Below are 16,078 nucleotides of genomic sequence, written 5' to 3' on the forward strand. Positions count from 1 at the left end.
AATCGTTCTTGATACATTTCAGTCTGGACCAGCAGACGGAGCAACTGTATTGGCGTTTTTTCAACTGTTTCTGCACAGCTTATAATTGACAGTACAAATACAGGAGCTGACTATGACAATAGTTTTGAAAAAAGCTAACAGCTACCACAACTTTCTATCTGATTCGACTGGGCATTCCTGAGGTTGCACAGATAATGGTGTTGAATGGACGAGGTTCACACTGAATGTCTAAGTCTACTTTGACAGAGAGACCACGATGCCAGTCAACAACACCTTTCTGTGCAGTTTCCATCACATGCAGAACTGCTGAGGTGCACTCAATCTCAATGTTCGTTACTGATAATAGCCCCTCCACCCCCCAATGTGCAGCCAAAACTCCAGCCCTCTCTGTCAATTATCTCTGCTATATCCTCTATGAATAACAACGTTATTCATAGATCACAGATCAACTCAGGGTGTCTGGCTGCTCTCAACTCTGAAGATTGCACGATTCACCGCAGCTGAAAGCAAAAATAGTCACATCTAGCCCTTAAGAGAACACGCTGTCTTTTAACCGTTCGCAATGTTCTCAGAGTTGGGTTAACCACAGGTACACTCAAGGGGAAGAGAGGGTGTAGAGGGTGCTGTGAATTCTCAAATGAAAATTGAAACAGCATTAAATGCCGCCACGTGAAGGAGACAAAAGAAGACTAACAACTCAGCACGACGGCAATTACCTAAACTTTGAAATGTAGGAAATTTGGCACATTGCGCCAGGAGACTTCTTGGGGATCTATCTCAGAGAAGAAAGTGAACTTCCTATTTTAGACTCGATTACATTTTGAGCTCTGAAGCAACACCGTGTTGCGCAGAAAGATAGAATTCAAACGAGAGGAGAAATTGCGAAGAGTAGAGGAAGGAAGCCACATGTGAGTATTATCCAGTCTCTTACAACATAAAAACTCATTTCTTAGTCTCTTTCTGGCATTCAGAAGTTTAATGTCTGATGACATGAAAACTTGCAAACTTTCACCTAAGAAAACGTGATCGTCACTTTAGTCACTGGAACTTACACATTATCTGTTGTTTATGTGCATGAGCAGACTGACACTGCACATGCACATAAACGTGTCCATATGCTTGCATCCAGGGCAGTTCACAGCCAAGTTAATGGGACAACAGCCATCCCATGGAGAAGCAGCAGGAGGAAACCGTCCATCCTGGAGCAGCTGAGGGTCTGTCAGGACGCCTGGTGCCCCGGGGCACCTTGGGATAAAGAGGGGGCTCATGCTGCTATGTGTGGGGCACCCGCAGGGGTAAGAGACAAATTAAGCAACACTAACAGATCCCTTTTTTTAAAAAAAAAAAAGAATTCCAGCTTCTTTTTTTTTTCATGAGGAATTTACCATTTCTGGAATATCGCTCATTATCTTCTACATTTGAAAGACTTTATTCAAGTTCAAAGCTCCTCAGGTAACCATTCTAACAGCATCCATCTGACACAAACTGCCCTGCCTTTTTGCACTTAGATTTTGACGGTGCTGACCTCAAACACCAGAAATAAACTTAAATTTCTTTTACCTCTTTTTCAACTTGCATTACACACAGAAGTGTTAGGCCAGGGGTACTCAAGATTTGTTCTAAACTAATGTTACACAAATGCAGCTCTCACACTCAACCCAAAATGTTACTGAACCTAAGACATGAATGTTTTTAGAGACAGTGCAAAAAAAACCAATAAGTTTTTAAAACAAAAAGAGAACTGACTCAAACTAACAGTTAGTGAAAGTTTTTAGCAATACAAAAAAATATCCAGTGACTAATACTCCTCCTTTTCTTCATGAGTCTGTCAGTTTCTATGACATATATTGATAATCTGCCTTCACTGAAACAGCAACCACTGCTTCACAAATGCAGGGAAGAAACCATCTTTCACTAACTGGCATGAAGTTTATGGGTTGATTTCAGTTCATCCATCCAGCCATTCATTCCTTTTAATCCTATTCAGGGTTGTGTGTGTGTGTGTGTGTGTGTGTGTGTGTGTGAGCCTATCTCAGCTGCCATCGGGTGTAAAGCGAGGTGCACCCTGGTCAGGTCACCAGTCCATGACCTGGAAGTATCCAACAAGCAGCCATGATAAGAACTGCTTGAATTTTCTCAATGTCAAGGAAATGAGCTTGAATGCCTCCTTTAAGGTCTCCTTTAACATATGAAAACCTGGACCATCATTTATGAAAGAAAGGAGATAATTCTGTCCCACAATTGTTATGTTTCATCCAGTCGTACTAACTACGATTCACATAGATAAATATGAAGAAGTGTGAGCAGCCTGTGACAACACTATATTTCACTTTAAAAAAAATATTCTCTCTGTATTTTAAGCACGAACCGTAACGATAAAGTAATATTCTATATCACCTCTAATATGATATATACGACATAACCTTTGTGTAACAATGTGACAGGATTACTTCATGGGGAAGTATATAAAGCACTTTTTTTATGGTATTTTTGGAACATCTGTACTTTCAGTGCTGCAGACCCACGTCACAGCTCGTGCACGTGTGCTCGAATTCTTGTTGCAGCGTATTTGTCTTTTCTTAAGTCCATTTTTTTTTAAATCATGTGACATTTTCCATGTTGGTCAAGGAAAAATTATAGGAGTTCATTTTTTGACTATTTGACCAGACCCACTCACTTGTAAGGCGCATGCGCAGGGAGAATATGTAGACTCCACTCAGTAGGATGCCAGCCGAAATACGAACCAGGAACTTTCTTTCTGTGTGGAAACAGTCACTAACAGTTACCTTCACACCCCCATGCAGTCCTTTCTGTCTGTCCTCAACATCTCATGGTCCATCTATGTCATCCTTGGTGCTGATGTTCATGTACAAATTGTTTCTCACATCTTAGAAGTTTAGCTATTTCTATCTGAAAGGCGCTTTACTGACATTTGCCATTTAATTTATCTGAAGTGAAGCTGCCTAACAATAATGCAAGTTTTAATATAGGGTGTAAATTACTTTAAACAAAATCTTCCCTCAAATCATCGAAATGATTAAGGCCAAGAAGCATCTATCTAGTTTGGTGTTTGAAGCATGTGATAACAATAAGGTCAGTTTGCACAATCATATGATAGTTAAGCACAAAAACAGATTAGATTTGGGTGTTCACCTAAGGAGCTATTTCAATCTCCTTCAAAAACCTCATTCCTTTTTTTTATGTTTTTTCAGAAAATTTTAGTAGCTTTGGGAAAGGATTTTGACTCTCCTTTTGTCATCACCACTATTTCCCATTACTCTTTTTATATTGTCTCTTTTCCTTCCTCTTCCTGTTCCACTCATTCCTGTGTGCCTCAGCCTGCAGTGCATCATGATGTCAGCTCTTAGTTACTTTGCTGCTTGTCTCTCGAACATTACAGCATTCAGTGCTGCGTTTGAAACGAGAAATGCAAAAATGCCGCTTGTAGGGCCACAATTAGACTAATTATACAGAAGAAAGTGTGTTGTTAAACAGGTTGGCAAGCACATCTTTGTGACATGAAAGCAGTTCCCTTTTCTATTTGACATACCATAACACGCTGAACTTCTTTTGGGCTGAATGCAGAAGTAGCGTTGAATAAAAGTGCGTGTGTAACAGGGAAATGACATTACAAAATGGATATGACAGATGCACAGAGAGACTGTGAGTAGCGAAGATAAATGTATTTAATCTGTATCTGTTTGTTATTTTAAAGCGTTGCATGCATATCATTATCAAGAAGTGCACAGCTCTGGCTGCATCAACTCTTTGAACCATAAGGGTGTAGGAGGACTTCTTTGGTTCCAGATGTAGTGTGACGTTTGCTTATTTGAATGTTAAACCAAAAAATATCTTTGCTTATTTCTTCTTGACTGCTTTCATGAATGACTGACGGAGGAGGCAGTTCTGAATCACCAGAGACACTATTGTTCAGAATCTCTTGCATGGATGTGTCTCTCTGACCAAAGTTTGGTGACTTGAAGTGAACTTGTCTTTATTCCTGTGCACCCTACACTGAAAAGCCACATCCTGTGTGTGTGGCTGTGTGTGTGTTTATAACTATATGCATGTTAGCATGTGAAAGCTTGTCTGAATTCACTTGTAGTGATGTTACTACATGACTGAGCCATTGCTCAGGATTGCATGAATTTGTTTTACGTTCACCAACTGTCTCACTCACCTTTTGTCACTGCAGCGTGGTCACACTTGTAGTTTTGGATAACATAGTACGTAAACAATGAAACGGTTTCTTTTATTTAACTTTTTTTTGATTGTTCTGGAAAAACAGAATTGTAATTGATCAAACTGGGTATAACTTGAGAAAACAGAAAGTTAAATCAGGTTTTGATTTAAATGTTCCAACATTCTACATCCTGCACTGGTGCACTGAAAAACGTGACACATGATCTCATGACCAAACCAACATTAACTAGATAGTTACCATTAGTGACAAGGCTGAAGAATTTACGTGCTGATTCGACCACTGTGGTAGCATTTCAACCTTGTCTCTGATTATATTTGGCAAGTCAAGAGAGAACAAATCTTCTTTTGTTAGGATGCTTGTGACTGTTGTCATTTGGTATCATTCGGTCACATTTTATGCAAAGCTGTCTGAGATTTGTGACAGATTTACGTCTTTTTTTATGACATCTTGGCCTGAGGCTAGATTTAGGATTAGGGGAAAGAACAATGACAAGTCCGAGTTGTAGCACAGTAATTGAGCTCACGAAAAATATTCCTCTCTGAATTATAAGTCAAAACCACCACTTATCACAGTGTTTTGTCATGGTAGCACAAAAAGCTAAGGAGTCTCACTGAGATTTAAAAAAAAAATAAAAAAACTTGCTCTGCAGCTTTGAGAAAACACGGAGTGGTGCTGTGTGCTCCTTTCCCTGCTCTTTTCGAAAAAACATCACCACTTTCTTTCTTAGTGAACTATTTCATCATGGCTGCCCCCATAGACCCCATATAAGCATAAGCCATTGTGTCCTCTCTTAAACAAAAGAATTAAATGAGCCGCTGTGTAGAAATCAGAACATAAAGTCCTAAATAAATTAAATTGCTTCAAGGAAGAGTCCCCTGATACTTACAGTAAGTGACAACATTCATGGCAAGTATGTTATACTACAAAATATATGTCACAGGTTGAGGGGAAGTTCTTTAATAGGCAGGCAGTGTTTCTTAATTTATACCCCTAATCCCATTTATATTGCCTGCCATTATGTAACCTTAGTAAATCAAAGTAACCTGGTATGCTAAAAAATAAAAGGTTCATGACCTACAAAGGCTGTTCCCAGGACTACTGCCATTCTCTTCCTTTCACAGTCCAACTGATGAGCAAACTGATGCCATATTTAGATTTAACTCCTCAAGAGTTTATTCCATTGTAGGTTACACTGCATGTCATGTTAGCCCCCTCTCAAATCAAGCTTCACTTATAACACTTACTGATTCTTCATACTTTTAGTCATTTAATGCATTTTTTTCAGTGGGTAGAGTAGACTCAGTTGCACTACTAATACAACAGAATGGAAACGTTGAGAGGTTGTGAGCCACATTCATTCCTTAGCCAAGCCCCACAGACTCATATCAGCTTTATGAAGTGGGCAAACAAACTTCAGCACTTATCAGCCCTCTGTCCTCTATCAGTCAATCCAGTCATGGCACTGGAACCTGGTGCAAGTTTTAAAAATAGAACTCTGAAATCATTAATATTTTCATCCAACAGCCAGTGTTTATACGCTTGCTTCCTGGTTGCCAGGAAGCCAGGTCGTCAGCCTGCCGGCGTGAACATTTTAGAGAAAAAGTCTTCCTGCTCAGCAGGCTTGTGTAACACTTCAGACAGTTGAATGAGTCACTGTGTGTTTCCCCACAGAGTTTCCTGGTTGTGCGGGACTCTGCGACATTTCAGCCCAGCCTGCTGTGTGTGTCTACTGGAGCACAGGATGAAGTTCTTGACTATAGTATCAAATGCACAGACACAGGTATGGACCACCTGCATGCAAAGCTATCTGTTTCACTGTGTGTGTATCTGTGTGTGATCCAGACAGCTGAGTTCCCTATGTGTCACTGTCAGTGGTCATTTTGTGATTCATTACCTCTGCCAAACTCAACAAACCAGGGCAATAAACAGTTTGACTAGGCCAGTGACATCATCTCTCAAGTATTATACTCTCCTCTGATTGGCTTGTGCACCTTGTACCCTTAGCTTATGTCGTTGCAGCTGAGAGCAGATCACAGATAAATCTCCAGATTCCTCTCATACTGAAGATACTGCTTCTTATCTGTTTTGCTCATCTTTTTTCAGAAATGTTGCAAACTTAACTTTCAGCACTAAGCCTATGAATGTGATATAACTAGAAATAATATGCAAAAGAATCAGTTGACCTTTCCGACTTGTCGCAATCTGCTTTCTTACAAAGTACAGTGAAAGCGGAAAATTCTATCATTTCTTGTAAATAATGCATGGAAGTGAAGTTAATTTAACAGTGACAGTCACTTATCAAGAGAAGTCCCCATTTGGGCTTCCTGGTTCATGTTTCGATGCGTTTCCAGGAAGATTGTAAAACACAATGCTGCCCACTTTTTCTCTCTTTTTTTTAACAGTCTTCCAGCTGTCTGGGTCTCGTCTTTCTTTCGCCAACCTGCTTCAGCTGGTGCTTTTCTACTCTCTGACTAGGTAAGAAACCGCTTTACCACTATAGGCTCTCTACATGTGTGCATTTGTTTGCATTTTATTTTTAGATATATTATCAGATGCATAAAAACAGCATCCTATTTACATTGTAACATTTTAAAAGCCTTAACAGCACGTGCTTTCAAATTACAGCTACTTTAAAGTCTGCACAAACCTGTTAAACCAGTATAATGTATATGTATAATGTATAATCCAGTTTATTAATCTTTTTTTTGTCATCTCTTCCTATGTGTCAGAGATGTGTTGGCTGTTTGTCTGTCCATTCCTCGCTGGATCGACAACGTAACAGAGATGAGCAAAGATCATCTCTCTCAGCTTGAACCCAGTAAGCTCTTGATGCTCTGACTCTCCCCCTGACGTCAAAAATATTAAACCATAGAGACATTATTGCAGACAATTCTTGTTTCACATAATTCTCCACTGCAGAGACTTGGCTCTTCCCGCCGCCTGAGCACCAGATTGAAGAAATGACCCACAAAGAGCCAAGCAACATGATGTGTTCCATACAGGTACATTGCTTTGTGTGAGGGTGAAATTGAAATGAAGTTAGTGAACCCATCTTCCTTGTTTTGTTCCCTGAGGAACTTTAAAGCCTAAGTTTAAACTCTACTCTGGTGTAGAGTAAAACATTCATCAGATGAGTTATATGCAACAAAGGCTCCTGAACAAAGGCTGTCCTTTAATATGAAGGTGTGAGCTTTCAGTGCTCTGTAGTGCCTCCCAGAGTGTAAAAGAGAAGAAAACGTTTTTGGGCAGACTGAGCCCAATGATTTTTTTCAGATGTTTTTATAATTCTATGAAGGCTTTTGTTTTCTGCCTCAGTGCAGTTACTGTACCAGGCTGCGAGGTAGTATGTCATAACACTCTCAATGGAACACTGGCAAAAGGCTTTGAGCAACTCTGCAGACAAGTTTTTTTTCGAGAAGTAGAGCCACTGTTGAGCCTTTTCAACCAGGGTGGAGGTCTTCATTGGTCCCAGAAAGTTAAAGCTGTGACCCTCTCCACTTGATGTCAACAATATGGTTATTGCTGATACAACACTGTATTTCCTCTCTGCAATGTGTTTAATTTTCTTAGAAATCATTCCCAGCACAGTTGTGCCATCAACAAACCTTATCATTGTGTTTGAGGGGTATGTTGGCGTACAGTCATATGTGTCAAGTCAATATAGCATGGGACTAAGAACACAATCCTGTGGGGCCCCAGTGCTGAGGCTCAGACTCGGGGAGAGGTGTGTACCAATTCTAACTGTCTGTAAGCATTGGGAAAGTTAGTCCTTAATACACATGCATAGGGTGCTACTGAGACCCAGGCCAAGCAATTTGGTGATCGGCAGACTGGGAACAATGGCACTGAACACCGCTGTGGTCAATAGGAAGCATTCTCACGTATGACCCCTTCTAGTCAAGGCGTGTAGGTGCTCCGTGAAAGGCAGTGGCAATAGTGTCCTCTGTAGATCGATTTGCTCTGCAGGTATATTGGTGCTTGCTTAAAATGGCATGGTGGCTAGATTTAATGTGTTTTAGAAACACCTGGGACCGAGTGCTATGAGTTGATAATCATTCAAACAGTTGATGTTACTCTGTTTGGACACTGCTATGTCTGACTTAAGGCAGGTGGGTACTGTGATAAGTTATAGTGATAGGTTAGAAATGACTATAAATACCTGTGAAAGCTGATGAGCACAGTACTGTAGTCTAGTTGTTGATAAGTCAGAACTGTGAAATTACATTTTCCAGTCATTTTCTCACAGCTCAGCTGGGAACTTAAGTGTTCTTCCATTTTTCCTGTAATGTTACGTCAACCTTAACTTCTTTTCCACAATGTGTTCCACAAAGAACTAACAAAAGGTTTAACAAACATTGTCACGTTCAGTGTTTCCCTAATTCTTAATCTGTGGATGTGTTTTTCTCAGCTGACTTCGAGCAATGGGGCCCTGTGCATCATTAATCCTCTCTACCTCCATGAACATGGAGATGACTGGCTGACCCACAGAGCACAGCAATCAACTTATACACGAATGCGACGCCTCAGCACCACCCGGACTTGGGCAGGATCGGGGTTACAAAGTAAACGAGCCATCTCGTTGGACCAGGAAACCTCAACCGCCAACACAGAGAGCTCAGGTCAGAACTCAATATATTCACTGAAGAACTAAGAATTTATTGTATTTGACGTTAATGTTTGAATGTCTTGTTTTCCTTGTTCAAGGCCTAATCAGAGCCAGGTCAGCTGATTACCCACCTACCCCACAAACACCAACAGAGGTGGTCCTAAGGAGACCCAGTCGTGATCTGACCCACAGCCCACCTCAAAGAGCGAGCACAGGGAGCCTGTCCACCCCCTCAACCCCAGGAAACACAACACCTGAGCTGCAGCGTCACAGCAGCCCCGTGCCTCAGTCTCCTCATAGGGTTTCCTGGATTGAAAATGGATTTTGGCTGCCTCCACCCAGGCGTTCCTCCTTTCTCCAGCCCCCGTCGCTTGAGCTGGACTCACTGTCAATCAGCAGCATAGAAGAAGAGCAGGAGTCTCAAATGCCAAGCCCCACACCTCACCACCCATCAGCACACCGTTTGGCTGATAAAGTCATGCATCGGCTGTCGGCAGTGGGTCAGGCACTCGGTGGGCTGGTTAACCAGAAAAAAAAACTGACCAATCGTGTGATAGAGCTGAGCGAGAGGAAAAGTGGGGCGTTTGCAGGGGCTGTAAAAGGTTTTGTGGAGACAATGCTGAAGGGAGGGACTGATCCCAGCAGGGCGACAGGATCAGAGTTTTTACAGGAAGTGAGGTCATCGCTTACATCACTGAGGGAGACACTGCTGGACTATCCAGAGATCCAGATATTACTGGAAAACATTGCTGACTTAAATGACTCTGAAATTGGTTAGTGAGCTCACAGTGAACATGATTGTCCGAACATATTTTGTATTCTCGCAACTCTGTGGATCAGAGCCATGTGCTAATTTCTCTTCTCCTGTTTCTTTTTTTCAATCCTCTTGTAGACTCCCTGGTGGAGCTTTCCCTCCACAAAGTTGCTCTGAAGCCCATCTCTGCTCACCTCTACACCTGCATTCAAACCTCCCGGACGTGTGACGGCAGCTTCGAGCGTCTCCAGAGCAAACAGCAGGTGCTGGAAAAGAACGGCGTGGAAGAGCTGGGGGGATCGGCCGGAGTTGGAGTTCCTGATTCCATCATCCTGGAGCGGATACAGCAGAGGTGGATGAGTATGCATGAGGCATACTCACCAAACAAGAAGATCCAGATTCTTCTCAAAGTCTGCAAGAGCATCTATCACAGCATGAGTGCGAATGCAAGCTCAGGTATCCTGGTGGTATTTTGTGATTGTTTTGATTCCAGTTCTTATCCCTGGCAGAAGCAGCTGCTGATATCATGTTCACACTTTTATCTCTTGCAGGTATGGTGTTTGGAGCAGATGATTTCCTACCGTGCTTGACATGGGTGCTGCTCCGTTGCAACTTGGTCACACTGCAGGTGGACACGGACTACATGATGGAGCTGCTGGACCCTGCACAGTTGCAGGGAGAGGGTGAGTCAAATACACTCAAACTCACTCATGCTCATTCCACCAAATTACAGCCTAAACACACAGAAAGTTCTGTTCATGTCACTGAGACAGCCTCACTCTTATCCACAGGTGGCTACTACCTTACAACTCTGTACGCCTCTCTGTACTACATCAGTAGCTTCCAGCCACGACAGGCTGTTCGCCAGCTCAGCATGGAGGCCCAGCAATCTATTAACCAATGGCATCGCAGGCGCACCCTTCACTGCAACCAGTCACGTCGCAGCAAGCACCGGCGGACAATTCGCAGACAGGTGTGTCAAGAGAGGGCCATGCAGAACTCTGAGACAGAAACTGGAAGTAAAGAGGAATGTGGGAGAGAAAATGATTTGGACAACATTGAAAGCAACACAAAGGCTCTGCCGAGGGAGAAGACAGAGAGGGAACAAGAACTCAGGGATCAATCACTGACCTCAGCTCCAGCTACAGGCTGTCAGTCTGTTTCACAGCAGGAAGAGATTACAAAGAAACAGGAAGCTGGACAGACTCTTTGTGTAGTAGCAGAGGAGGACCAAAACGAACTGTAATATGGAAGAAAAAAGAGGATCTGAGTTGAAAAACACGGCCGACTGTCATCTGACTGTACATTTGGAGAGTCTCCACTGTGTTAAACTAGGTTTTCCTAAACATGCTTAAATTCCTCTTCTAAAGAGGGCAAAGAAAGCTTTACATTTGTGTATTTAATAGACTATTGTCACTTCATGATGGAAATATGCTCACTGTATGAAAATCAGTGTTTGCCAGCTTAAGGCTTGGGTCACCCCTTTTAGTCACCAATTTGAGGGGAAGATATTTAAAAGGCAAGCATTGATATGCTTTTCTTAAACTTCAGCTTTTTTCCTCACAAAATGATAGTAAATTCACAGTGGTGAAAATAAAACGTTGTTTTTGCAAAAAAATATATTAAAATGATGCATATTTAAGCTCTCTATCAACTCTACATGTATCACAGCTTCAGTTTTCCCTCTCAGCTTGTTCTCACATTTACATGTAACAACTGATCACATTAGTGGATTGATAAATGTTACCAGTCAACAGATATCAGTCCAATTTTTTGCTCGTAAAACACAAGCAATTTAATATGTTCTATTTTATGCAGGAACTTTGAAGCATTGCATTTTTCTTGGACAGTTTCCACTGACCAGGAGGCTGTATTTAATAAAAGCCATGCTGAGCTGGATTTCTTAAATATGGTCATTAATTAAATCTTTTATAGTTTTTCATTTGTAAAACATGATTATCTGAAAGCAAAGCATTATGATGAGAATAAAGTTACAAAACTGTCTGCATTTCCTGTTTATAACCATTTATAACTGTCAGCTGTTTTCTGCAAAAATGCTCTGATAAATGAAGCCGTGGTTTGTGTCTCCACCAAGTTTCTGAAGACTAAAAGTCTAACGTGCACCAAACTTGAGCATGTATTTATTATTTTAATCTTGCTCTATGCCTGCTTTGGAGTTTGCTTTGGCAACTCTCAAAATTAATATCTTTGAATGAACAAGATGCTTTCTTCTAACCTATCAAGTTTATAAAAACCTTTTACTAAAAAAGAGAGAAAACAACTTTAACACCGAAGACTAAAAACTATGTCAGCCTCTCATCTACTCACACTAAAAATATTTGTTGTTTGATTAGACCACTAGAGGGCAGCCTTACACCACATCTGAGATGCACAGCTTTCACCTCAGTTTACAAGAGTAAATCTGCTCTTGAACCCTCACTCTTCCTCTCTCTCTTACACACACACACACACACACACACACACACACACAAACACAACAACAACAACAACATACATATATATTTGATATATTGCATGCGTTGGGAGTCTAAAGGGGCATTGCATACTTATAGTGCTTTCACATAATTATGAATACTCAATTTCTCCCTTGCTGTAGACAGCTATCAAAGCGTCTTCAGTTTGGGATATCAGGAAAGAGGTCTGACAGGTGAGTCACGCTAACCACTTCTCAGAAATGGATAACAAAAGAGTGAAATTCTGCCATGTAAAACAACTTGAGCCTCTTAATTTTCTACTTTTTTTTTGAGCAAACACTGATTCAGCATCCCTTTTTCCACCAGACAGTTGCTTACTTTGTCACAATATTTGTAGCAACAGTAGTCACTGAAACCGCAGTTGAAGTCAAAGAGCCCTGGGAGTTTTGGGAATTGCAGCTAAAATTGAAGAGACAATCAGTGTGATTACATGCATTGGTCAGTCATGCTACAGTTACAGCTTGACTAGGCCATTTAATTGGGTTAATTAGTCATTGTCCTAGAAATATAAGAGCTATGACTCCACTGTGATCTGTGGCAAAATGGCCGTGGTTTTAAGGCATTACGTTACAGACCAAAACAATGGACAAACAATTCAGCTGAAATTCAGCAAATTGATATTATGTCGAGTGGCGATTTGGGCAGCTTTGCAGTTCTGTACGTCTTATCTGTGCTTTAAGCTTTAGTGTCCAATACAAATGAGAAGCATGCTATACATTGTGGTTATTCTCTAGAGTTGCTGCCTTCTTTCTCTTATTTTTCGGTTACCTCCAGTTTACACCATGAGGAGCACGCCATGGCCAGTTTGAGTCTGAATTGAGTATATACATGCATGAGTAATTTGACTCCGAACTGCATTGTCTGAGTGTGTTCATACACCACAAATAATAAATGTAAGGATAACAATGTAAGTTTCCACACAATTGAGTGATCATATTCTGTAAGCAGTGATGCCAAGCAAGCGCTGAATGCTCTGAATTTCAGCTTTACCCAGGCTCCAGAAATGATTTTGATGACCTGCTGTATTCCTGTACATTGCGAAGACAAAATAATGGAAAACCAGAAGGGTCCTTCATGAAAGTAACAGAGACAAGGAGAGTATTCATTACTTTAGCATGAGAGCCTTCCCCTTTTGAGGAAAAATCTACATTATTTTGGTGATATCCTGACCCATCCCTGAAGAGAACATCAGCAAATACCAAATTTCAGGGATGCCTTCATTGTGTGAAGACCATGTACCAGGGTGTCGAGGGGATTTGATGTCTTTTAAAAATGTTTCTAATGTCTAATTATATAATATTATGTTAATTAAATGTTTGATAGGTGGTAGCCAAAAACAGAGAGTGGAAGGTTAGCTGAAATAAAAGAGGATCTCAGAAACAGCAAAAAAGATATTTAAAGAAGATATAATTCAGCCTTTATCTGTAATTACAATAAAGAATATGAATGGTAAGAAAACAGTGTGAAGCAGTGTCCATTTCTCAGCCCCACAGAGAAGAGGATGTGACCTCGGTTCTTCATTTTTTGATTTTCTTAAAGTTAATCAAATCACTTTGAAAGTGACACTGACAGTTTTGCCACATCAAATTTGTGGTGTGGAATCCGACCTTTACTTGACAGCTCTTTAGTCCACCTTTGAGAAATGCAGTTATTTCAGTCGGACTAGCATGATTACATATCTTTAAAAGTCCAGTTTTCATTGTTTTGTTTTTTCTAACATCACAGAAGCACACTGACAGAAAGAATAGTTCAATTACCAGCAGAGGAAGCCCACTTTGAGGACTTGAGTGTTTGAACTTCAAAGTACATCAGTTAAATTCTGATTAATTTACATTCATACAACAAATCACGGCATATGTTATGAAAACAGCTTTAGAGGGGACAAGACCTAACAACATGCTAGAGAAAAAAAAATAAAAGATTTTTCCTTTGATCACCTTGTGTAGATAGTTGAGAATAATAATTCTCTTCTAACAAGAGGAAGTACCCTAACAAAACCAGATTCAGACTCATCGGCCGATGAGTTTTAGACAAGATGAACATGGTCTTGCACTGATGGGAGATAAACTCCATTTTGAGGCTGTAAGACCAAAAGCAATTTGAGTTACAGTGAAAGCAACTGAAGGAGCTAAACAAGTTGAATACAAAGAGGACTTTTAAGGGAACTGAAGTGAAGAAGAGTTATAGAACGAAAGTTATGTTGCAGATCAAGACGGAGCTCTTAAAGAGATCTAATCAAGAGCTGACTAATAAGCACTTTAAGAAGCTGAAGTTGAAGGGTAATGATTTGAAGTTGCAGTTGAAATGAGAGCACATAGAGCAGAAGCTGAAGTGGTTGGCTAAGTTTCATTTTGTAAAGTTAAAACGGAAGCACTTAAATGAACTTATATCTAGTAATGTCTGGTTTATCTCTTGTAGTTTCTCACCATTACAAGTATTACCTCGCTGTAACTTTATAACTAACAGCGTGTAAATTCAAATATAACAGCACTGGTTAATGAATGCATATACATCGTGCATGTACACATGAAAATAGTTATCCAGGGGGCCTCTTATGTAAATGTACACGCACAGCGTCATGTACACACACATATGGAATCGTCTCACCGCTGCATCCTAAGCAGCAGAGCCAATCAAATTTGCTTAATGAGACATCTGGCATTCTGCCTGCATGTGGATGTCAAGCCCAGAAACAGCTGGGCCTTTACACACACACACGCACATGCTCACATATTCCCTTTCCCCTCTCACACTTTAGCAGTGCTGCTGGAGTCGGTAAAAGACTGACAAAGATATGCAGTGATACACACGGAATCACACATCAATTGGGGCCATGCAAACACACACACAGGGCAAAGGAGTGTTGATGAAAGAGCTGCGGTCTAGGCTTTACTGGTCAGTACACAATGTCACACACTGACTCTCCCGCACGCAGTTATTTCACACATGTGATATATTATGCATACATGAGTGTGTGTAACACACTCACCAAAGCCATAAATTAGATATATGGCGACGTCGGCTGCAGTAGAAGAGGGGGTGCACGTACAAGAGAAGAGTGTGTGTGAAATGAGGAGGGAGGGGGGCACAGATGGCTGTGGCCTGAGGCATTTGAGGTACTGCAGCTAAACATGGAGACTGTAACAAACACATACACATACACACTTAAGACTCTGTGTGCATGTGTGATGGATGTGGATGAGAAGGAGATGCTCAAGTGTATATATAAAACGTCACAAACATATCTTGTATGTGAAATACGAGCAAAATACGAACAAATCCCATGTTTCTTTTCAGCAATGTAGCAAGTCTAATGAAGAGTCCGAGCTCTGTTGAACCATGTATTCCTTTACCTCTCAGTTGGGATGATTTCAAAATCAAATCAATTCAAATCAAATTTATTTGTATGGCACATTTCATGTACAAAACAATTCAAAGTGCTTTACATAAAATAAAAGCATTGCAGCAGGGAGTGGAAGAAGCATTAAAAATACATAAAAGTATATAAAGAGAAACAAATTAAATAATTTTAATTAATTCAAAAACAAGCAACAGTCCAGATAAATTAAAATATAGCGTGCAGATTTCATGCATAGACACATGAGAAAAGAAATGTTTTTAACCTGGATTTAAAAATGTCTACATTTGGTGAAAGTTTAATCTCCACTGGCAGTTTGTTCCACTTGTTTGCAGCATAACAGCTAAATGCTGCTTCTCCATGTTTAGTCTGGACTCTGGACTGGACCAGCTGACCTGAGTCCTTGGATCTAAGAGCTCTGCTGGGTTTATATTCTCTGAACATATCACAGATGTATTTTGGGCCTAAACCGTTTTGGGATTTGTAAACCATCAGCAGGCTTTTAAAATCTATTCTGTGACTGACTGGAAGCCAGAGTAAAGATTTTAAAGCTGCTGTGATGTGTTCAGATCTCTTAGTCCGGGTTAAAACTCTAGCAGCAGCGTTCTGGATGAGCTGCAGATGTTTAATGCTCTTTTTGGGAAGTCCAGTTAAAAGAGCA

The 16,078-nt window shown here is 40.7% G+C and overlaps 1 protein-coding gene across 2 annotated transcripts; it reads left to right on the plus strand.

Moving 5' to 3' along the window:
- The first annotated feature begins 449 nt into the window (after nucleotides 1–449).
- rinl (Ras and Rab interactor-like) lies at nucleotides 450–11,572 on the plus strand. 2 transcript variants are annotated; one of them, XM_075473988.1, is made up of 11 exons: nucleotides 450–908; nucleotides 1,083–1,295; nucleotides 5,876–5,984; nucleotides 6,607–6,679; nucleotides 6,934–7,022; nucleotides 7,124–7,206; nucleotides 8,613–8,823; nucleotides 8,909–9,583; nucleotides 9,703–10,020; nucleotides 10,116–10,247; nucleotides 10,356–11,572. In XM_075473988.1, the coding sequence occupies exons 2-11, from the start codon at nucleotides 1,116–1,118 to the stop codon at nucleotides 10,808–10,810; spliced, it is 2,325 nt and encodes a 774-aa protein (XP_075330103.1). In that variant the 5' UTR covers nucleotides 450–908; nucleotides 1,083–1,115; the 3' UTR covers nucleotides 10,811–11,572. The 2 variants fall into 2 exon arrangements, with proteins under 2 accessions (XP_075330103.1, XP_075330104.1); XM_075473989.1 differs by having other exon boundaries at nucleotides 1,130–1,295.
- The last annotated feature ends 4,506 nt before the right edge of the window (nucleotides 11,573–16,078 follow it).

This window comes from Odontesthes bonariensis, chromosome 9 (genome assembly GCF_027942865.1).
Source record: "Odontesthes bonariensis isolate fOdoBon6 chromosome 9, fOdoBon6.hap1, whole genome shotgun sequence".
NCBI lineage: Eukaryota > Metazoa > Chordata > Actinopteri > Atheriniformes > Atherinopsidae > Odontesthes > Odontesthes bonariensis.

Excerpts from the sequence above, each read along its gene's own strand:
- rinl (XM_075473988.1), top strand. The coding sequence starts at position 1,116 with ATGCTTGCATCCAGGGCAGTTCACAGCCAAGTTAATGGGACAACAGCC. Across the intron at positions 9,584-9,702 it reads CTTAAATGACTCTGAAATTG|ACTCCCTGGTGGAGCTTTCC; the intron begins GTTAGTGAGCTC and ends ATCCTCTTGTAG. Across the intron at positions 10,021-10,115 it reads GAGTGCGAATGCAAGCTCAG|GTATGGTGTTTGGAGCAGAT; the intron begins GTATCCTGGTGG and ends TATCTCTTGCAG.